The sequence below is a fragment of the Anabrus simplex genome, chromosome 1 (assembly GCF_040414725.1).
Source record: "Anabrus simplex isolate iqAnaSimp1 chromosome 1, ASM4041472v1, whole genome shotgun sequence".
Lineage (NCBI taxonomy): Eukaryota > Metazoa > Arthropoda > Insecta > Orthoptera > Tettigoniidae > Anabrus > Anabrus simplex.
Window position 1 is genome coordinate 1,026,155,040 of NC_090265.1, and position 23,611 is coordinate 1,026,178,650.

A 23,611-nucleotide genomic window follows, 5' to 3' on the forward strand; every position below is an offset into this window, starting at 1 on the left:
CACCTGTCCAAAGGTAGGCTTTAAACGTAAATAACATTTCATGTTCCGGAATGGACTGGCGGTTTATAGGGAACACAAATGGTGATTTTACTCTTCCACAATATATACAGAACAAGACCAACCTGACTGGAAATCGACTAAACGTGATGGAATTCCACCTCTAAACCTTTTTTTTTTCGTGTGCATTTTTTCGTCAGGAAGATTAATAAGGGAGATATCATGAATGGTCACGTTTGCAGGTTAAATCCAGCGGACATAGCCCAAAAGGTGTTTTACATGGAGCAGATTCCTTATCTATATAAATCAAATCATAACGACTGTGTGCCTCTACACTGACTATTTTGGCGAAATATTCGTACAGCTTTCCGTTTAAGGGGTAATAATGACCATCTCCATAATTTTTGGTTTAGTTTCCTGAAAGTCCTAATTTTTACCCGCCTCGCCCAAAATCCACATTGCGGCATAATCTGCCAGAAGAAAAAGAAGATAATTGAAATTTGACAAAATTATACGTTTTAGCCTGTAACGAACGGAAAACATCCTAGATCATTAAATTTTTCACTTTTTATCCCCGATGAATATCGAAATATGCAGGCAATTTTAATGATGGTGCAGACCTTCGGAAATTCCTATCACATAACGGATTGCACAATCTCCGTTCAATTTGGAATGATCTACAACCTTGGTCTTATGACTTTTTGCCATATCTGTATCCCTTTTACGTTTGATTTTTCTCTATTAATCAATGTTAAGTCAATTTGGAATTTTCACATGCATAATTCATACTTTCAATTATATGAAATACAGAATCATCAAACTCTTCACGAAAATTGGCCCACCCAGTAGCCATATGTGAGCCAAATGCTATGTATGTAGCTGTCACATAATTATCCGAAAAGTAATGTAAGAATAGATGACATATCATAGGACCAGCCACTTAGGCCACTAAATCCGGCGTGTCTTACGGTATAATCCTTTGTCGATATGACGTACGTTTAGTAGCAGTTAATCTGTAAATGAAGGTCTTCAATATTGTAAACACGCATATACTTTCGTATGTCGATCTACATATATTTACTGATGTCGATTTTTAGCGATCGAGAAAGGGTGGGTCTGCTATTGTAATCAGTACTCCCCACACCGACTTTGACTGGCAGTAGGAAAGGGTTCCTTCTCCAACTCCTGTGTAACTGTCATTAGTAAGGAAGGCCTACAATTGTAATGAATAGTTCCCTTCTCGATTTGACTTGCAGAAGGCAAGTGAGCATGCAGTTCTGTTTAAAACTCCCCTACCCGATTGTGTTTGGCAGTAGGCAAGGGTGCCCGCCATTATAAAGAAATGTCCTCATCTAAAATGTGACTGGCATTAGGCATAGTGGCCTGCTATTTTGATGGAAACTCACCAACTTGGTGTGACTGGCAGTAAGATGGCTGGCAGTAGGAAAATGGGCCTGACATTATAATGATAACGGCACAACTCAATTTTGACTGGTGGTAGAGAAGTTGCCTGCCATTATAATAAAATCTCCTCGAATGTAATCTGTTTGGAAGTAGGAAATGGGGCCTGCCATTGTAACGAACACTCCCAAATTGATTGTGAGCGCGCAGTAGGCAATGGGGCCTCCAATTATAATGTAAACTTCCCAACTCGATTGTAAATGATAGTAGGCAAGTGAGCCTGCCGTCATATCACAAATCCGTAACAAACACTTTACATTGGAAACAACGTATGGGGACATCCCCATGCTCTTTCTCGGATAACGCTAAGAGACATGCAATTTTAAAACAATCTTATTTACTGCATGTACACTATTTACTTCGATATTCGAATACAATGTTGAATACCGTAGCGAAGCACGGGTACATTTGCTAGTTTCAGTATAATACCGTAGCGAAGCACGGGTATCTTGCTAGTCGTTCATAAAAGCTTACTAATATTTATGCCGTGTTTAATAAGTGTGTTAGCTTACTTGTAGTTTCATATCCATCTTCAGTAGTTTGGGTGGCGTAATCGGTGGTTCTGTAATCTGAAACAATGTATCGTACAAGACGTCAGTAGGAAAATGCCAGACCATATAGTCTTAATATCTATGGATTAAAATGCACAAAACTCTGTTTATAATCTACGATTAACTTTTATTTCAAATCGAACACTTACAGTTTCCAATCCGTAATACAATCATTATTATACATTTATGTAAGTTGGTTGGTAATCAGTCTTATTTTGCTCAGTTTTTTAATATTACATAATAAGTGTTACTTAACGTATTCTTTTATGTGGTTCAGTTACTCCAGAGTAATAACATGTAACCTATACTCTATTATAAATTGTAAAACTGTGTTACACGTTGTTATAATTGAGCATCATTCGACAATAATCAAAAATAATGATCACTGAAATCAGAATATTTCAAATTAGCTACTCTATTGTGCTTCATTTATCAGAGTGTTTACTTTGAACAATTCTTAATAATTTGCTGTATTGCAATGTCTCATACCCTTAGTGCAACATGTTATTCAGCCACTTCTGGCTGAACGAACCGAGAAATGGTTGATGATGATGATGATGATGATGATGAGGATGATGATGATGATGATGATGATGATGATGATGATGCTTGTTTAAAGGGGCCTAACATCTAACATCATTGGCCCTCCGAGAAATGGAATGGTATATAAATTTATCAATATTTACTGGTAGGCGATGTTATAGCTGGACCTACCGTTTGAGTGTGCCCCGAATATCTCCTCTCAGTGACAAATAAGGCGATATAGAAAGTCAGAAGACCCCTACTACATAAAATTCATGCAAAAAAGGAAATGTTGCCACTGTGGCCTCTTCGTACTAATGAATGCCCCAAATGATGGCTGGAGGGTATGAAAACTTGACCGACCTGAGAATGATGTTAAAGTTCAGTGGTAGAACTGACTTGACCGAGAGTAACCGATAGCACTCCCCTGCACGACACTGTGTGTCGCAGTAAGCCTGATGCCGGTACATATCCTGCCACCCATTCACCTAAGCAGTAACATAATTTATCCGAAATGTCAATATAGTGTCATTAATCACCAGACTTGCGTTGTTCGTTGCACAATGAACCATTCCAGCCACTTGATGGAGAATCAATGGTGACCTGCTGGAGAGTGAAGTTCAAGAATATAGGTTGTTGTAAGACTTAGCACATTATAACGGCTAATAAGAAGGTATGTCACAGTCCTCCGCTGCGAAGTTAACTCTATTGAAGTTTCTACCCGAAAGGATAAACCAACCCTGCATAGATGTGGATCCTTTCTCCGTTTCGTCTACTTCTGACGACAAGTCCCATATCTTCTTGTGTTACGCCTGTCTTCGTATTTTCCTACGTAACACGGAGTATACGGTCAATCTGTTCAGCGAACTGCGTCTCCACCGAACGCGTTTAATTTTCTCATGTCGATAACACGACCTCCTTGAAAGTCATTCATGTGCCTGTACAGTTCATTCACTAGTAATGTTCCTTTAATTTTAGCATTTATAATAATATGATCGTATAATAAAGCGTGACGTGTGATACCGTTGACTAAGCAAGGTATAAACATCTTTCCTTAATGTGTGCGATGATCTTGATTACTTTTGTAATGATGCATCTCTTATGGATTAGCTATTATCAGCACTATCATAGATTATTTCATGTTTGTAAGCAACATAATAAGGATTACAGCATGACGGATATATAAATGTTGATACGTTGACGTAGGGGATGCAGTTCTTGTCCATAAATACCTATCAGCAATGTCAAATTTGGATGGCACCTTAAAAGTAATAAGCGTAAACACTATGTTCCTTTCTCAGGAACGCACACAAAGGATGATAGGGAAGCGTAGGAAAATGGTTGCGTTATTTAAACTAAATTTAACCAATAAATTTTCATGTAAAATATAATATGAATTACTTACGTTGTGTCTCATCGGTTGGTTGAGTAGCATCCGTACTACCACCTCCGTAGTCTGTAAAATAATAATTAAAAACCCATTACAACTGTTCGTTTTAAAGTGCAAAATTGAATTTTAACGCTTTTCTGCAGCACCACTTCAGGGACAAAGTGTCCTAATCCAGCGCTACTCGTTGGCTATCTGCTCAGTACTCACCTTCTGCTGCAGAAACCCCAGCATAAGTAATAAATTCTTTTCTACAAAAAGAGAAAGTGTACTTCCTAAAAGTATAGGAATGTAGGTAGTAACTCATTTTGCTTTCATTACCAGACATTCACACATCATTGGCATTTGACGTGACCGGTTTCTATTCATTTTCCATACACAAGGTATGGGACTAATAATTACAACTGCGCTTGGTTGGCATTTTAGAGTGTTAAAAGAGACGAGTTACCGTCGTAATGCTTAGAATACTAACCTATTTCCATGGCAAAATTCACTATTTCAGAGTGTGATAAATTATTATTATTATTATTATTATTATTATTATTATTATTATTATTATTATTATTATTATTATTATTATTATTATTATTATTTAAAAAGCAATTATTCATTGCTGCTGGTATTAATGTTATAAACTATGTTATCTTTAAATATTTAAGGAATTAATTTAAAAATCCCTAATATTGATTAGGGACAGGTTTTTAGTTTATTTTACAGATTGGTTTAACTTCGATAGAAGAAAGCATATTCTTCTTACGATCTTTATCTACATTTATAACTAAGTCATGTGTTAGTTCAAAAAGTCGAATTTGCAGCATTTGTCCCTCATCACACGGTAAAGTATAAAATTAGTGATGAATATTTCCTCCTTCGCAAACAGAATAACTTACGTGCATGGATTGAGGAAAATTGGGATCCAGTCAAGGTTACAGTTCATTCCAATTCGATTTACGTGTTCTCTCTTTCAGAGTTATTCAAACATCCTAATGTAATTTTGCTCCCAAACCGACACTCTTAGATTTGCAAGACGTGCTGTTTATATATATATATATATATATATATATATATATATATATATATATATATATATCCTTGTTGACCTCACATTTACTAGCCAACATTTTAATTATTCGAGGTGTTAATTATTTCCCTCTCACTCTTAACATCAAACCAAGGACACATCGTTGATTTACTTATTAATTTTATATGTACCCCTTAATACAAGTTAATTCAGCATAAACTGATTAATGGGTATATTTCTGCACTACTGTAGTTCTGAAAATTGTTTACGCTTGTAACTCACTGTATGACTCGGAAAAATCTATATAATACTACCTGATGTACCCGTGCTTCGCTACCTGATTTTCAGAAAGACTGTGTGGTTTTCCTACCTGAAGCCGTCAGACGGAATTTAGTGATTAAAAGCAATGTTATATAAAATACTCGATCAAATTAACAAACCGCACATTTTCTCTCTTTAAACGAACAGTACTACGGTGCCTATCTAATAGTCCAAAGTTCCAGTGCTGCAATAACCAGACCGCAGACAGCCATGAACACTTATCTGCCATTATTCCGTTAAGTATGCACACTGCTCAACCAATCAGTGCCTGAGATAAGGAATTGAATAGCTCTAACGCTATGATGAACCAGTTTGTTACGTATCAGTAGTATCAGAAATTTATCTAACTCCCCAGCTACTTCCCTCAAATTTTCAGACAGGCTGTTAAACTCGGTACGACCGGGTGAGTTGGCGGTGCGGTTAGGGGCCCATAGCTGTGAGCTTGGATCCGGCAGGTAGTGGGTCCGAACTCCATTGTCGACAGCCCTGAAGATGGTTTTCCGTGGTATCCAATTTTCACACCAGGAAAATGCTGGGGCTGTAACCTAAATACCGTAGGGGCTGCTTCCTTCCCACGAACAGTACTACGGTGCCTATCTAATAGTCCAAAGTTATAGTGCTGCAATGACCAGACCTCAGACAGGCGTGAACACTTCTCTGCCATTATTCCGGTCAATATGCACACTGCTCAACCAATCAATCGTATCCCATCGTCCCCATGAGTCCTATCTGTGTCAACGCGACGTAGAGCAAAAAAAATGATCTTTGCAACAAAAATTCATATTCATGAATATCTCCGTTATCATAGCCGGTACGGTCAAAATATATGTCATAAATGATCGGATATTTAATACTAAGGTATGTAAATTTATTTATATAGTAATTGTCAATAAGACCACTAACAACACAAATAATCGAGAACTAAGTTTTGGGCCTTCCCCTAAGCTACCATTTTGCTCAAAGTGAATGAAGTTATTTATGGCCTAGATTGTAGCGACTTATTCCCCGACGTTGCATACTGATGTTATTTACGATGGGACAACTAATAACAAATATTTGAGAATTAAATTATAAGCCTTCACCTAAACTACCATTGCTCTTAGCGTGAATAAGATTATTTATGGCGTAGATTGTAGCGACTTATCCGCCGACTTTGTATACCTATTTTAATTAAGATATGACTACTAATAACATAAACATTTGAGAATTCAATTTTAGGCCTTCCCCTTTCTCTCAGCGTGAAAAGGATTATTTATTGCCTAGATCGTAGCGACTTATTCCCGGACTCTACATATCGATTTTTATTAAATTCTCTTCAGCCGTTTTCTCGTGATGCGTGTACCTGCGTACATACAGACAGACAGACAGACAGACAGACAGACAGACAGACAGAAATTACGGAAAATTAAAAAATGCATTTCAATGTTACTATGGACATGACCGACACAGAAATACCATCCTTTTTAAATTTAGAGCAATGTACAGACAAAACTCTTATTTTATATATGTAGATTGTTATTACTGAAAACAATGTCATAACGTCATACTTCGTAACTCTGGTGCAGTTTGGGATATTTAACGGTGATCGAAGCCATAAATAATAAATTGATGAATTGCCACAAACTCAATATTCCATAATCATTCCTACTCCCATGGAATACCACCACAAGTTTAGTTCATATTTCTACTAATAAGAATATTTGAGGATTTTGATGTGAAATCTCGTGGTTCAGATCTTTCTTTCAGAATTATTACTAGCAATGTTTTGAAAGTAATATAGATGTTAATCTCAACAATGACCTGGGAAAGACAGTTTATCAGCATAATAATTCTTCATAATATATGTCTCTCATATATTTCTCATTGGACCACTGAAGTTTCTCTGCTTCAATTACTTGGATAATTGCAGGAGAAAATGAATTTCGATATATGTATATTGAAGCCATATTCAGTCGTAGATATTTGGGTTGTCGGTAGTGAATAACATATTATTTTCCGTATACAGCGTGAGCCGTACTTGTACAACGTCATTTGAACGAGATTTTATTTAAAACTCAGTGTGCCTAATGCGTCACGGTCGTCACTTGTGACGTGTACCTCATGCTAGACATTGCTTGCTGAAGCAGATAGGTTCTCTCCCTGAGTGAGGGTTACGCGTTCGGGATGGACAAGTCAAGTCCGCTGCGTTACGGCGATGCTTTGTGAGCTTGACTGAGTTCCTAGAAGCAGTAGGAAACTTTGAGTATCTTATACTACCTCGTATTCATAGAAGGTGGTTGGGCAGACACTAGAATATTTCATTGCATTAGCGATCGAATTAATGAGTTTTAAAATATGTGTATTCAAATGGAAGATGTAGCGATATTGGCCACGGATAAGTGTTATATTACAAAAAGAAACCGGCTAATTTCGTAATCAAATTGTGACGGAGATATCCAGCTCAATATTTGCGAATAAGGGAGCTCGATTCCGAATCGTCATTAATGACATCTTGTTACTGGTTGACGGCTTGGTACAATAGCACCATGGGAGTAAGTAGAATGGCACAGAAAATTTTAAATGGTACAGAAGAGATATCGACAATAACTGTAGCTGTTGAAGGATATGACGAGGAATCATCATCAATAGTATGAATATTGAATGAAGAACAGGAATTTACAGACATAGCGCATTCTGGATAGTAGGAAATAAATGAAGAATAATGAAAGACTAGAGTTTAATATGAAACGTCACCATAGTCACCATTATAACATGCCTAATTCCGTGCGACGTAAAACCAGTTACACTACCATTAAACCACAACAGCCTGTTTGTGAAAACATCTCGGATACTGCTACCAGAAAGTAAACGTTAACGGAAGTGACATCTTACTTGAATTTCAATGATATTAGTATTGTATTGTATTCACTCTCACTGATGTACTTCCTCTTTGAACTAAAACCTTCCAAGTTTTGGAACAGAAAGTACAGCGAAGTACTTTCCTCAATCGTAGACGAAATAGGAGAAGCGGTATTGCGGTTTACTACCTCAACAACCACGGATATGATAATTTTTCCTTTGCTATGAATCAATCTCGTCTCCCTTGAGCAGTCAGGGAAAACTTACAAACGGTAGTGTAGATTAAAAAGGATAGCAACAGAATCTGGTGTAATCACGTAATGTCAAGTGAACTTCAGTTCTAAAATACACCGATAGTCCGTGATATTAAAAGATCGTCCTTTTCATGTGACTAAAATCACAGCATTATGAAAAAAAGCACTTTCATGCATGCAAATTGGTACTCAAAATCCAGAAAGATTTCTTCCAGTTACAATTTTATAGGACCAAGGATTCTAACACAATATTCCAAAATAAATGACTTTCTCAGTTGAATTCTTTGTTTTTAGGCATAAAGGCAACGTAGAGAGAGAGTGCTGTCAATAAAGAATATCTAGTGAAATAATGAACGGAAAATGTGCCATCAATTTTTACATAGTATGAAGAAACACAGTGACCAATTTCATTGTAGTTCAAGACGAAACATAATTCTTTATACGGCAAGTAAGAAAAATCTGACCATCGTTCATAAAAGCTTACTAATATTTATGTCGTTTTTAATTAGTGTGTTAGCTTACTTGTAGTTTCATATTCATCTTCAGAAGTTTGGGTGGTGTAATAGGTCGTTCTGTAATCTGAAACAATATATTGTACAAGACGTCAGTAGGAAAATGCCAGACCATATTGTCTTAATATCTATGTATTAAAATGCACAAAACTCTGTTTATAATCTACTATTAACTTCCATCCAAAAGCGAATTCTTCCTTCATGTGTATGATGATCTTGAGTACTGTTGTAATGCTGCTTCTCCTGTGAATTAGCTCTTGTCGGCATCGTCACTGCTTCTTTCATAATCGGAAGGAACATAATAAGGATTGCAGCATCACCAATATAAAAATGTTGGTACTACAACAAAGGGGATGCAGTTCTTGGCCATAAAAATCTATCAGAAAATTCAAATATTGGCTGGCACCTTGAAAGTAATGGATGTGAACACCATGTTCCTTTCTTGGGAACGGGAACAAACAATCGTAGGGAAATGTGGGAAAAATTATAGCGTTGTTTAGACTAAATTTAACCAACAAACGTTCATGTAAACTATAATATGAATTACTTACCTGATGTTTCATCTGTTGGTTGCGTCGCACGTGTACTACCACTTTCGTAATCTGTGAAAACAACAAAAATAATAAACGTAACATTACAACTGTTCCTTTTAAAGTCCAAAATTGATTTATAACACTTACCTGCAGCACCACTTCTGTCCTAATCCAGTGCCACATCGTTGACTACCTGGTCAGTACTAAACTACTATTGCATCCACACCAGGATAAGTAAGGAAAATGAGAAAAAGTACTTCATTTTGCCTTCATTACCATACATTCACGCATCATTGGCTGGGAAGTGCCGTAACCGGATTCCATTCATTTTCCATACACAAGGTAGTGGGACTAGTAATTAAAAGTGTGCCTGGTTGGTGCTTTAGAGTGCTTAAAAGGGACGAGTTACCGTCGTAACGCTTAGAGTATTAACCTATTTTCATGGCAAAATTCAGTATTTCAGAGTGTGATGCAAATATTATTATTATTATCATTATTATTGTTATTATTATTAATTTATTATTATTATTATTATTATTATTATTATTATTATTATTATTATTATTATTATTATTATTATTATTATTATTATTATTATAGAAAGGCATATTCATTGCTATATTCATTGCTGCTGGTATTAACATTCTAAGCTGTATTATCCTTAAAATATTAGAATAAGTAATTTTAGAAACCCTGATATGGATTAGGGACACGTTTTGTCTTTTACAGATTAGTTTAGCTTAGATAGAAGAAAGCATATTCTGCTTACGATTCCAATACAAGTCATATGTTAGTTGACAAAAAGGTAAAAATTGCAATAATTTTAGCTCAGTACGCGGCAAAGTATAAATTATTGCTGAATATCTCCTCTTCCGTAAAGAGAACATCTTGCATGCGTGGATTAAGGAAAATAGGGATACATTCTAGTTTACAATTCACTCCACTTCGATGTACTGTTCTCTCTTTTAGAGTTATTCAAGCACCCAAATATCATATTGCCCCCAAACCGCCACTCTTATGTTTGCATGACATGCGTTATTTAATTCTTTTCTTGTTGATCTCACACTTTCTAGCCAACATCATAATTCTTCAAAGAGTTAATGCTCTCTCTCTCTCTCTCTCTCTCTGTCTCTCCCTCTCTTTCTCTCATAACGTCGAAACAAGGAAATGCAGTTGGATTACTTATTAATTTCACATGTATCCTTTAATACAAGTTAGTTCAGAATAAATGTTCTTAAAATATCAATGGATCTATTTCTGCACTACTGTAGTTCTGAAATTTACTTCTGCTTCTAACTCACTGAAAAACTTGGCGAACATGAAAATAATATTATTACTTAAAACGATGCCTCAGGTGTGCAAACCGAGCGCAAGGGCTCCGTGCACTGTGCATCGGTCCGACTCGGCTCTACTTGACTTGACTCGGATGGTGTAGTTTGCTGAGAGCGACGAAGCGTTCGGTGGTAGAAGGCTTGTTTATCAGTGAAATAGATACGCGCAAGACAACAACATAAGCATAGAGCAACCTGTTTCGAAGGAAGCGAACACTCCCGAAAGTCATCTTCAATCGAACTGGCAAATTTCGTAGTTCCTTTCTCAGCCGTGACGACAAAGCCTAATGCTTAATCGGTGGGACAATAATTACGTGATCATCAAAAAGATCTATTTCTCAGTACAAAGGCTTTGTCGAAGGAAGATTTTCCTAAGCTGCATCGACAATCAGCTTATTTCCACGTTTCTTTCCACATGCAAATGTCAAAGTTTTCCTTTTTCCTGCTTTGACTTGTACGAAAACTAGATTGCGTGCGAGTACTTCTGATCGTAATTTAAAGAACGCTGTCAGAATTGCTGTCACCCGATCCCTTGTTCCAGATATTACTGGTATAACTGCAAAGAAAAATGAAAAGAAGAGCTAGAGAAGATAATTTTTCTGCTCAGAGTATATTCAAAGACGAGATTTTGTAAGCGGTAACATTGTCCCATACTACTGAGTGTCTCCGCTCGCAGCACATAAACATTTCCCAGTGAGGGGAAAATCAGTGAGGAAGGTGAAGAAGGTGGAGACAGGCCGAACGGATGAGAGAGATGTAGGGAAAGAGGAGTGGGGGTTTGCACTCTGGTCAGCCTAGTGAAGTCGTCTTCTGCACCTTACGCCGTGCACTGCACAGGCGCATGCACCCTGAGAGGCCCTGACTTAAAATAATGTCTTAACGTCATACGTCATAACTCTGTTGAAAGTTTTTATATTTAACGATGATCGAAGTCAAAAATAATAATTGATGGATTGCCACAAACTCAATATTCCATAATCACTCGTAGCTCCATGGAATACCATCTCAAGTTTAGTTCATATTTGTACAAATAAGTATATTTGAGGATTTTAATGTGAAATGTCATGTTTCGGAACTTTGTTTCAGAATTATTACTTACAATGTTTTGAAAACAATGTACATGAAAATCTCAACAATGACTTGGGAGAGAGAATTTCTCGGCATAATAATTCTTCGCAATAGAACATGTCTCTCATATATTTCTCATTGCACCACTGCTGTTTGCTTGCTTCCATGACTTGGATAATTGTAGGAGAAAGTGCACTTTACTGTAACGATATATATATATATTGAAACCCTATACAGTCGTAGATAATTGGGTTGTCGTCAGTGAATAGCATATTGTTTTCCGTATACAGGGAAGCCATGCTTGTTCAAATTCATTTTACAAGGTAAATTTAAAACCGTGTGCTTAGTGCGCCGAACGCGTCACTATCGTCACTTGTGACGTGTATCTCATGCTAGACATTGTTTGCTGAAGCAGGCAGGTTCTCTCCCTCAGTTAGGGTTACGCGGCCGGGATGGACAAGTGATATCCGCTGCATTTCCGCGACACTTTGTGAGCTTGACTGAGTTTCTAGAAGAGGTAGAGAATATTGAAAGTCTTGAAAGTATTATTTCGTGCTCATAGAGGGTGAATGGGGAGACACTAGAATATTTCATTGCATTAGCGTTCGAAATACTGACTTGCATAAAAATATGTGTATTCTAATGCAGGAGGTAGTGATACCGCCCACGAAATAGTGTTCCATTTTTCGCAATGATAGGGCCAGACACGTGACGTGTTGAGTTTAAGCGTCCACCCTTGCGTACCTGTGTGATCAAGAATATTTCAAGAAAAATCACGGTCAGTGAAAGCAACGTGTATTTCCTTTTGCATTTGGACATCGGCTGTAGGAATATTCGAGAACATACTGATGTATCCTCGGAGCTACGAACATGGTAATGGACCTGGCATGGAAGATTATGCCTAGGGGTTGAATGAATACCAGCCGCAGGAATGTGAGCAGCAAGATGAACAACTAAACTGGAATGGTCATCCGGCCTAACCAGGAGATGATATGAGAAAACCAAAATGAGTACCACTACAGTTTATTTAAATGTACATGTGACACTATGAAAATCATAGGAAAGGGTAGCTTATAGTTTTTTAGGTTACTTTATGTTATATTGAGGAATATTTGAGTTATAGCTACATTAATGTTACTTAACGGCGTAAACATCTCACTATGTTTAGAGTTTTCTTTCAGTTAGACATCATGTACTTCAGGCTTGTAATTTGAGGTCGAGGTGTCTGTTAATGAATCTTAATTTAATTTAATGAATTGAGAAGTCTGTTTATGTCTGCATCAACGTGTGGTTACGCCCTGTTAAATAGCCTCTGCAGTCCTCTTCAAACCGCGGCACGTATTTCCAGTATGTCATATGTATACGTAAGTGTAGAATTTTTCGATAACTCATATCGGCATCACCTTGAAAGATTTTGGGGTTTAAATTTTTCTGCAACGTAGATTCTGATTGTTTGAAAAAGAAGAATCTTTGGGAAATGTGTGGAACAGAATAGTTTCATGCGTGTGTCTATGCTGGGAATGTGTTGATGCACCTTGTTGTTATTGATTCAAATAATAATTGATCCCATATGTCGCTAGTCGAATGATTAGATACGATGTGTCTATCGTCTTTGTTATATTTAAATATTACAAACATATAATTGTTGCGGGTGTTGGCGTTAATTTACATAAATATTCTAACCTCCTTTCCATAAATGAACTGTGATGAGTGCTGCAGAAGGTTTTGACTCGAAATTTTATAAAATTGCATTTATTTTATAGTTTCATCAGATGTTAGTGGTGTATTTTTAATTAATTAATTAATTAATTAATTTATTTATTTATTTATTTATTTATTTATTGCATTTCCTTATGTTACTTTGTAGAGAAGATATTATGATTTTCGATTTTTATGGCATAGCAAGGCCCCATCGCTCATAAAAGGCTGGGCCGCAGCAGTGCAGGAACTTCTCACCTATGAGTTCGGCGATCAGATGATCGCATATCTGGACGACTGGCTCATTGACAGCCCCGACCTCTCATCTGCCTTGATGCAGCAGATTGATGTCTATCTCACCCACATTCTTGGAATCTCTATTAACTATACCAAGTCGGTCTGCACCCGACATCCGTCCTCACCTACTTAGGAGTAGCTATTGACATTCCCGCTCAAGACACCATGCATCACGCAACTCAGCAACGCGCCTTCTCCCTTGTGCCCACCATTCCTACACTGTCCCTATATCACCCCTAGCAGACGGCTGGGTACTTCTCATGGCTTGCCTGGGTCACGGGTTGGCCCAGTTTTCTGAGCAACCATATTTTAGCAGGTGAATTCTTCTGGGTACGACGACTCCGCACCCTTGACTTCATGCCCACGCCACAATCGATGCATTTTGGCCGTCACCAGCTCAACGTCTTCACCGAAACCACCCGAGCCTCGCGAATGCATAAATACGAGACTCGACCCGAGAGGGACGTCAGTCGGCACCAGCGGAGCGATGGGCCATCACCTTCTTTCAAAATAATTTTCTTTTCGTTTCTTTTCTACGAAGTTATAGGCCTATGCATACGGGGAGAGTAGATTTTTGTTGTTGCATTAATAATACTACACAGCTACAGTCCATTTAGTTATCGGAGAGATAAGAAAGTGGTATTTATTAAGAAGATTCAAAAGCAAATAATTTTGTGTTTATGAACAACGGGTTTCTAAATCGAGACATTGAGTATTAAAAAGATGGCAAGCGTATTATTCATAGTAGTGTAAGAACGTCGATTGCTCAATTCATGAGACAGCGTGGATGGGACGTGCACGAAAATGTTCACTGCATCTGTAGCGATGACTCTAATCGAAGGGCTGACACCACTGCCATCAACAGAAAGGACAGTAAGCCAATGGTATTAGATCCCACCATTGGCTTTGAACGAGACTCAAATCAGGTTCGCAATGTGGATCTAGAAAAGCAAGCTATTTATGTTCCGTGCTTTATTATCCTGACAGAAAAATATGAAATCGGTGGATTTCCAGAGGCCTCCTTTTCGGAACAAGAGAAATCAATCCTACTCAGAAATCACCCTTAGTAGAATATTTGATTATTCCATTCTGCAAAATAGAAAAATGAGTAATAGGGGGTACTGAGGAACTCTCTACAAATCATTCATTTCCATCTGTACCTGAGAACGTGATTAACATCCCTTCCCCACTCCCACTGAAAAAAGATAATAACATTATTAACAATTACATTCCCAATTTTTTATGTTTTTAAATATTGAAATTGTAACCTGACTGTATTTCGAATCTGAATTGTCACCCTCGTCGGAGGACGGATGATTTATTTCTTTTATAAATCTTTCTCTTTCTGATCAAAATTACATCAATTCACCACTAAAGATTTAAATCGTTGAATGATTGCCCGAGGACCGACTAGCATGCATATTATAAATATTTGAAGCCAGCTCATATGCTACATCTCTTTGTTAATATTTTGAATGAAAATTGAAATCATGAGACAGATTTGTGTATCCAATGATCATATTATGATTCATCAGTAAACTGTTAATGTACCATTTCAGGACAGGGTTGTTTTGTGTAATAAAATAAATATTTGATTTTAGCTTCTCTCATAATTTTAGTTTCATTTAAATCTCCTCTATGCGCATCCTTCCTATTTATTTTCACCCATTGCCCTCGGATTTAAGCGATCTCATTACGGGTACATTATGTATTTGCACTTCGAAAAATGTGATTATAATTGCATAGTACTCACTCTGACTGATGTAGGTTATTGTCGACCTGAAAATCTTCCAGCTTTGGAATACGAAGTACAGAGAACTACCTTCTTCATTTACGGACGAAATAGAAATGGCTGTGTTGCGATTCACTTCTTCAACAACCACCGGAATGATAATGTTTCCTTGGGCCTGAATCAATCTCGCCTCACCCAAGCCGTCAGTAGAACTCTCAGTACCAGTGATAAGAACTGAAAAAAGTAATTAAAGCAATATCAATTGTCCATTAAATAATATATAAGTTTAATCATAATAATTATACCCACTAATTGTATATCTGCGCATTAGAAGGCCTTTCTTTAATGTATTTAAAGCTTTAATTTATTTAAAGCTTTTTCACGTCCTCGGACATCTTTTCGTTCCTTGATTACATATTCTCGCAAGCAACTCATCACACTCGAGGACCATATGAAGGGGGTTGGACTTATCGAACATTGAACATTGTGTATTTTAAACTGATTCCACTGAAGTAATTACGTCATTCATGAGAGAAAAGGCCAAAATATCAACTATTACTGAGTTGCGCTGGAAATAAAAGTTACATACCAACTAAAGTTCGCCTTCTTGTGCGACGTATGTCAGAGAAAGACCGGTCAAGAACATTAGCCAAGTCACTTCCGTCTCTGGGGGAATATTGCACATCATCCACTCTCTGAATAAATCCAGAACTTTGGTATTCATCCAAAGGAATGACTACGTTAGCAACGTCATTGTAGGTTGTTAGTCCAAAGAAGGAGATTCTGGAGCTGTAGGAAAACGATATTCATTATACATAAACTGCATAGAAATAATTTACATACAGTAGTGAAATAATAGTGTACGCCTGTCCTAGTGCAGTTGAAAGTGTTATGGGCCAGAGCATGCATTTCTACAAATATTATATTCATCGAAATTAATGTTAGTAGCAACACTAGATGAACGTCTGTATGCACAGTATGAATTGTTTAAGGTAATGTAGTTAATTGAGACAGCAGAGAATATACTCACAAGAGAATCTCAGTGACGACTTTGACGAAATTCAACTCCGTGTGATAAAAAGTGGTTTCTCCAACATTCTGAGAAGAATCAACAATGAAGAGCACTTGTTCAAATCCTCCGTCGGTATTGTTCAAAATGTTCATCAGTTCATCACCGATTTCTTGAACAGTAGCTAAAGAAGAATTAATATAATTTCAAAAAAGGCTTTCACAGCCGCAGATCTTAAAATCACAGGAATAGCAGAGTCCTGGAGGGGCGTGCCATTCCAGCTGATGAGTCCAAATGGCACGTCTGGACGAAACTCTGCATAATGCACACGGCCTAACCACCCAAAAGCTGGTTCTATTCCTGTGATTTTAAGAATTAATATAGTTTAGTATTTTTGTTTACATTCAGTCAGACGTTAATATTACATAGGAAAGTTGTAAGTTACAACTATTGTATTTACTTAGACACAGAGTTTTTAAATGCTCAGCCTACACCAAAAATAAGTACTAGGTTAAGTCGTGGGACAAAGGCAGTGGAGGATGGAGCTAAACACTCCACCCCACCAATTGCCAAGGTTACGGGTAGTGGAAGCCTTTACGTTCCACCCCTCCAAGGGTCATCCTGTCCTGTACGGAGACAACCTTGCTTTTTCATTCTGTTGTTGAACCTGCGATATTCGATTTTGTTAACGAGTGAAAGTAAGATGTATTCCAAACGAAGCCGTAATGTTGCTGATCGACGGTATATTATGTTATCTCAGAAGGCCAATCCTATGATAAAAAATGAAAGAAATATGTTTCAAACCAATGTGTTAAATGGACAGCAAGATTTTTTCATTTCTAAAAAAATACTGGATGATCCAGTTTTGTAGTAAATTGTCCAGTTTCTGTGCCTGAATTTCCTGTGTCTCCAAAAATGTTCAGTTTCACTTACACATTCAAAATTGAATTTGGAAACGTTCTATAATTAATATCGTATGGTTCTAGGCCAGCTTGGCCAGTAACATTCTTTTCATCGTAGAAATATTGGCAACTTATGGATATAATGTTGACAATAAAAAAATCGGGAATTACGTCATAAGATTTGGGTATAACTGACTATGTCTCGACAAAACGTGAAGAGCCATATATTGGACTCTGCTCCTGGCGATGCGTGCAAGACAATGCCTGCAGAGCTATTTACCATAAATATGTCCCAAAAAGGTGTCTGTTTACTTACTTGTTGTTGGACTTTCAGTTGATTGATCGTTAGCATCAGTAGTAGTACTGCCACCTGCAACAAATATCAAGGATTACAATCAAAATATCATCTCAGTTTCTTTATATTTCGCTATTCATTTCCATTTGCATATTAAAAACGTCATGGAATGGAGAAACCGCTCGTCAATACGATATGAAACAAGGGATTCTTTTTCTACTGTAATTTAAGAGCATTGGAATTAAGATGACTTAATCATCTACGCTCTGATTAACATCGCAACAGGTGTAAAACAACAGCAAATGGACCCGCTTTGAAACCCAGCATACGGCTAATAAACTTAAATATACCCATTGTCTAATGTGTAGCTGTCAGTTGGTTCCTTCCTAGAATCATAAATTATTGTTCCGGTATGTGAAACAAACTACCATAAATTACCATTGGTGAAGAAAGGGAACACTAGAATTATAGTAAAATATTATATCGTGTGGATCGTCTTTGTACGTTTGCTTCATAACATTGCCATGTTCCGATGTCATTTTCACAATGAGCTCTGCACTATCGCTTGATTTAGTCCTCGTGCTCACCGAGCATTTCATTAGACTCTTCCTGGGATGTGTTAGTAGCAATTTTCCCCACTCCATTGGCTCTCCGCACTCTTGCGGATGAGGGAGAAAATTAGAATATGGAGTGTAATAATAAAAAGGTAGCATTATAGAACTCCACAATGTTCAATTGATACCAATAGAATTTTATCTCTCCAAACACTTATATTGTCCTGAATTAGATGTGGATCAATACTATTTCATTAATATAAGTAAAATTCCTGTATCATGGAATGTCTCTGTATTTACGTTGCATAGACTTTACTGGAATTTAAATTGCATGTAAGGAAATTATAGCTCTTATACAATAATTTGAATTGTTTGAACTGAGCAGTTTTATTTTACCCTTACTTAAAGTAACGTCCCAGAAAAAACAGTAGCAGCTGGTAAAATAAACCCTAATAAATCTTTGTTTCTTTACTTAAATAAACAACAGCCGGACTGTTGCTCAGACTGTGGATAGCTGGTGTTCTGAGCCCACATGGGTAGGACTAACCGTGAATCATTACGGTGGTATTTAAATGTGCTGTAATACGGTAGTTTTATGTTATTTGATTTACCGTCAGATAGAAGAACTCCTGTGGATCTAAATTCCAGTAACTCAACGTCTCCAAAAGCGGTAGAAGCAGTTGATGAGACGTAAAACCGATACCATTACTTTATTAGCCAATAAACATGTGAGTAATGTAATGGACATTTCCCCATTCGACTCAACAGAAGGAGAATGCACTGCTTCTGTTCTGGAAGAACAACAAAACAACGCTGTTCATTTCACATCACCTTAAATAGCCTATATGAGCTTTTGTTGCATAGAGGAGTTATTAGCATATCACTCTGATTATTCTATTTCTGAGGCACGTAGGTAAGGTAAGGGTGTATTCTGCCCGAAGGCAGGTCCGAACCTCAGCAGAAGTGTGCCTGAGCCGGAGTTTACGTACGGTAGTGTGGCCAGTTCCTTTCCGCTCCTCCATTCCCTTACCGCCCAAATAAGAGCGCGTGGCAACCCCTCCAAATCTTGACCAAGCCCAATGTTGCTTAACTTCGGAGATCTCACGGGATCCGGTGTTTCAACACGGCTGTGGCCGTTGGCTGAGGCACGTAATCATACTTTAATTATGGTTCTATGAGTGACGTCGGTGTACGGCTTTACAGCATATCTCTTGCACTTGGCCCGAATTAGCTCGTTATTAATAACTGCGATAATTGCCACGAAGAGGGAAAATATTAAAATGTATGGTTTTAGATTAGAGGACAATTTGCGTCGAAGATTGGTCTCAATATCCCCGCTCAGTATGAGTGTCAACGCAAAAATTGATTCGGATTAAACATATTTGTGTATTGTAGGTCTACAGTATATTTTCGCAATTCATGAAAGTATGCGATTGTTGTCATTTGGTATACTTTTAATCCAGGGTAAGCCAGTTAAGTAACAAGGATTGCGAAGTAAGCAACTGTGTACACAAGGACTTGAGCTGAATCTGTGGTAATGTAATGTCGGCGGTTTTCTTCTTTTGCAGAACTATATGTTGTGACAGTCATGTGACGATTGCAAGGTCAGGGTAGGGCCAGATTAGTTGTTTTGTAGGTAGAATTTTGCTTATTATTATTATTATTATTATTATTATTATTATTATTATTATTATTATTATTATTATTATTATTATTATTATGGATACTTGGTTGTATACATTAGGGCATGAGCTATTTTCTCACTATTTAAGCATTGTAGTAGCTGGTAAGGAATGATGTCCAAGGGAGAACAGGACATACCCGTAAGAAGACGAGGTGGGACGGGCCCACTCCAAATAAGTAAAAGAAGAGAGAAAGGTGAGAGGCGGGATATGGGAGGAGAGCTGCTCCAGTTTCACGTGGTCGGCCACAATGGAATGGTGAGAGAAACGCATTGTCATCTGGTAGGATTGTTTGGGGTCTTCCGTTGGACCCCACGGATAGGGCCGGTCGTGTCATCATCGGAAGTTCGGCCTTCGTCTCACTAGGGGTGATGACACGGCCGGACAGTAGCAGTAGTCACCAATATTATTTCTTGCTTTATTTTATTATTCTTTATTGTTCATTTTATTTTGTATCTTCATATTAAGTGGAGACGATGGGCGTGGCATGAGGTACTGCGGATGTCTGCCGTGGTGATTTTACCTTGAGAGTGTCATGTTTCCGGAGTATCCAATGAACCTCATGGCATGCCCAGGGAATCCGGTATTTCTTTTCTTTTCTTGTGATGTGAGTTCATGTGAACATGTATCGGGGCAAATTCGCCTGTTATGTTCAATAAATATCTATCTATCTATCTATCTATCTATCTATCTATCTATCTATCTATCTATCTATCTATCTATCTATCTATCTATCTATCTATCTATCTATCTATCTATCCATCTATCTATCTATCTATCTATCTATCTATCTATCTATCTATCTATATTTTCGCAATTCTTAATATCGAGATTCGAAATGTATAGTGACATTGTACTAATGGGTGTTAAGTATTAATGCGAAGCTAATATCGTAACGAGGCGTACACCGAATAAGATAGTTTGCCACTGCCATCCTCACTGAGACAGAAAGAGCTACTTCAGAACGATCGGACCTATGAGTAAATCCATTCATAATATCTAGACGCAAAAGTATGTCATTACTCAGCACCACACAGCTTCCATACTGTCGCGGGGCTGAGCGGATTAGAAGGTAGAAACGCTGGCCTTCTGAGTCCTCGAAGCTCTCAGGTTCGATCCTGACTGCGTCCAGTGGTATTTCATTGTCTTATAATACATCAGACTGGTGTCGTTAAATTTACCGTCGTTAAAAAAGAACTCTGTGAGACAAAATTCAAGCACCTCGGCGTCTCCGAAAACCGTAAAAGCAGTGGGACGTAAATTATTATTATTATTATTATTATTATATTATTATTATTATTATTATTATTATTATTATTATTATTATTATTATTATTATTATTATTATTATTATTATTATTATTACACATTGTTACAGCAATAAATGAGACCGAGGTTTTGGTGAGTGTTACATGTTGCTCTTTCCTGTACCAAGAAACAAATGGAAAAACACCAAATCCAGAAATAAATAGCAACGGGTTCATTGTACTCCTAGAAATGGTAATCAGTAGATCCTGGATTTATCATCAGTAATCGGTTAGGATGCTTACTTATTTAGCAAGTAGCAAGATGCGCCTTTCTTTCCGATCCTTGCGTTGCCGAAAACATTTGATGTGTTTGTGTTGCGATAAATCACTAGTAAACGAAAGAGTAAAAATAAATATAAACAGCTCTAGTAACATAGTTCCCTCTGCGGTTAGTTCCTACGATAAATGATGTGAACTTATGGCCTGTAGATTCTCTTGGAATACAGTAAATAATTGCTAAGCGGCCTTGTTGATAATACCACATTTTACCCCAGTGAGGAAACAACAGTAGTTAGAACAACTTCACTCTTTATTCCTCTAGTAATGTCTTAACCTTAATCTTAATAATGTCCTTGTCTTTAGGTCCCACTAACTACTTTTTGACGTTTTATGGAGACGCCGAGTTGCCGAAATTCTGTCCCGCGAGAGTTCCTTTACGTCCCAGTGAATCTACCGACATGAGGCTTGCGTATTTGAGCACCTTCAAATACCACCGGACTGAGCGAGGATCAAACCTGCCTCAACCGTATGAGCCACTCAGCACGGCAGTATGAATCTTAAACGACATTTCCCTAGTGTGCATCTTCACTGACTTCTAATGGTTGAACTACTAGGGTTTCAATAATTTGCAGTCCTCGCTTGCTTCAAAGTTTATAGCGGCATCGCCAAACACTGATTTCTCTGGCCATGTGTTTCTTTCCACGTTATAATGAAGTATGCAGAAGTCAGAGCTGAGAGCCGAGTTGAATTCAGATAACAATTGCTTCGCGTATATATTGAACCGTTCTTAGATATGCTACAAGTTGCATATCAGGTACGAATCAAATGCTCAACCTAGCCTCGTCAGCAGATTCGCATAAGATTTCAGGGGTATGGTATCCTGCTGGATGGCGGACGCTGTTAAATTGTCATAGAAGTACTTATACTTGGAAGAATGTTTTCTTGATTTTATAAATAATTTCATTATTTTAAAGTGATATACTAGTTAAAATGAAATAGAAAATAGGAGATTAACGTTTACTAGGTTCAATTTTCTCTAATTTATTATTTTAGGAATAGTTTTAAAATAATAATTCAATTTATAATATCATAGAATTATTATTTTAAAATAGTCAGTCTTCACTGAGATAAACGGGATTGCTTGGTTTGACGTTCGAAATATCATTTATGTAGCTGGTTTATACCCATTTTGAATTAACGTTTGTAGACGACACCAAACCTGTGTTTTGTTAATACGCTTTTAAAATGTTGGATTCAACATCAATAGTAAATCATCCAATATATATATATATAAAAAATGTATATCACCATAGTCCATAGATAATAATATAACCAATACAAATTTTCCCTTATTAGAATATTCTCTTCTTCCGACATAATTCATTATTATAATCAACGTGAAAGTTAAAGTGATATAATCAGCTGATCATCAGCATCAATAACAAGAAAATATGAAACAAAACGTCGATTGTTTCTTTACCCAATGACTGTTACATAGTAATATATTCCCATTTGAGTACTTCCCCAATTAAAACAAATCTCAACACGTTGACACTAAATCGCGGTAATAATTAAATAAACACACTGAAAGAAGACAACTAACTACCACTGTTGAGTTACCAGAATAATACTCTACCCACACAGAATTTTATTGAAAATTACCCCTGGAATGCATTTTATAAGTCCGATTATGTTTAGAGACGACTCGTGATCATAAGATTATTGATGACGCCTGTACTTTACTATTTTCTGTCACACTCAAAACTAGGTAGTTACTTCTTCAAGAAGGATTACCATTTCGAACGTTTGTACAACAAATTTATAACACTTTGCTGCCTCTTTTCATATTTTGCATTGAAAACAACTTTATTCACAGGGATATTATTTCTTTTAGGCACATTACGACGATCACTTATAACAATACTTCAACTATATATTTATTCTCATATATTTAACTATTTGTCTTAATCATAATTGCTTTGACAACATATGGAAATATCTTTCCTACAGTGATTGTATTTATACCACTCAAAGAAACATGTTATTACCTCAACCTGCTTGAAGCTTATAAACTCAGAGACTATCTTCCGTTTTGTGTTATTATATATTCCTATAACCTT

At 37.1% G+C, this 23,611-nt stretch overlaps 1 protein-coding gene across 1 annotated transcript in view; it reads right to left on the reverse strand.

The window, feature by feature from the left end:
• Positions 1-23,611, reverse strand: part of LOC136857914 (uncharacterized) — a 175,974-nt gene that overhangs the window by 120,063 nt on the left and 32,300 nt on the right. The window contains exons 5-12 of the mRNA XM_068225176.1: positions 17,751-17,804; positions 16,554-16,716; positions 16,113-16,312; positions 15,545-15,757; positions 9,416-9,466; positions 8,875-8,931; positions 3,937-3,987; positions 1,971-2,027 (exon numbers count right to left, since the gene is read on the reverse strand). Coding sequence (XP_068081277.1) covers positions 1,971-2,027; positions 3,937-3,987; positions 8,875-8,931; positions 9,416-9,466; positions 15,545-15,757; positions 16,113-16,312; positions 16,554-16,716; positions 17,751-17,804 — 846 coding nt within the window. The remainder of the gene's footprint in view (positions 1-1,970; positions 2,028-3,936; positions 3,988-8,874; positions 8,932-9,415; positions 9,467-15,544; positions 15,758-16,112; positions 16,313-16,553; positions 16,717-17,750; positions 17,805-23,611) is intronic.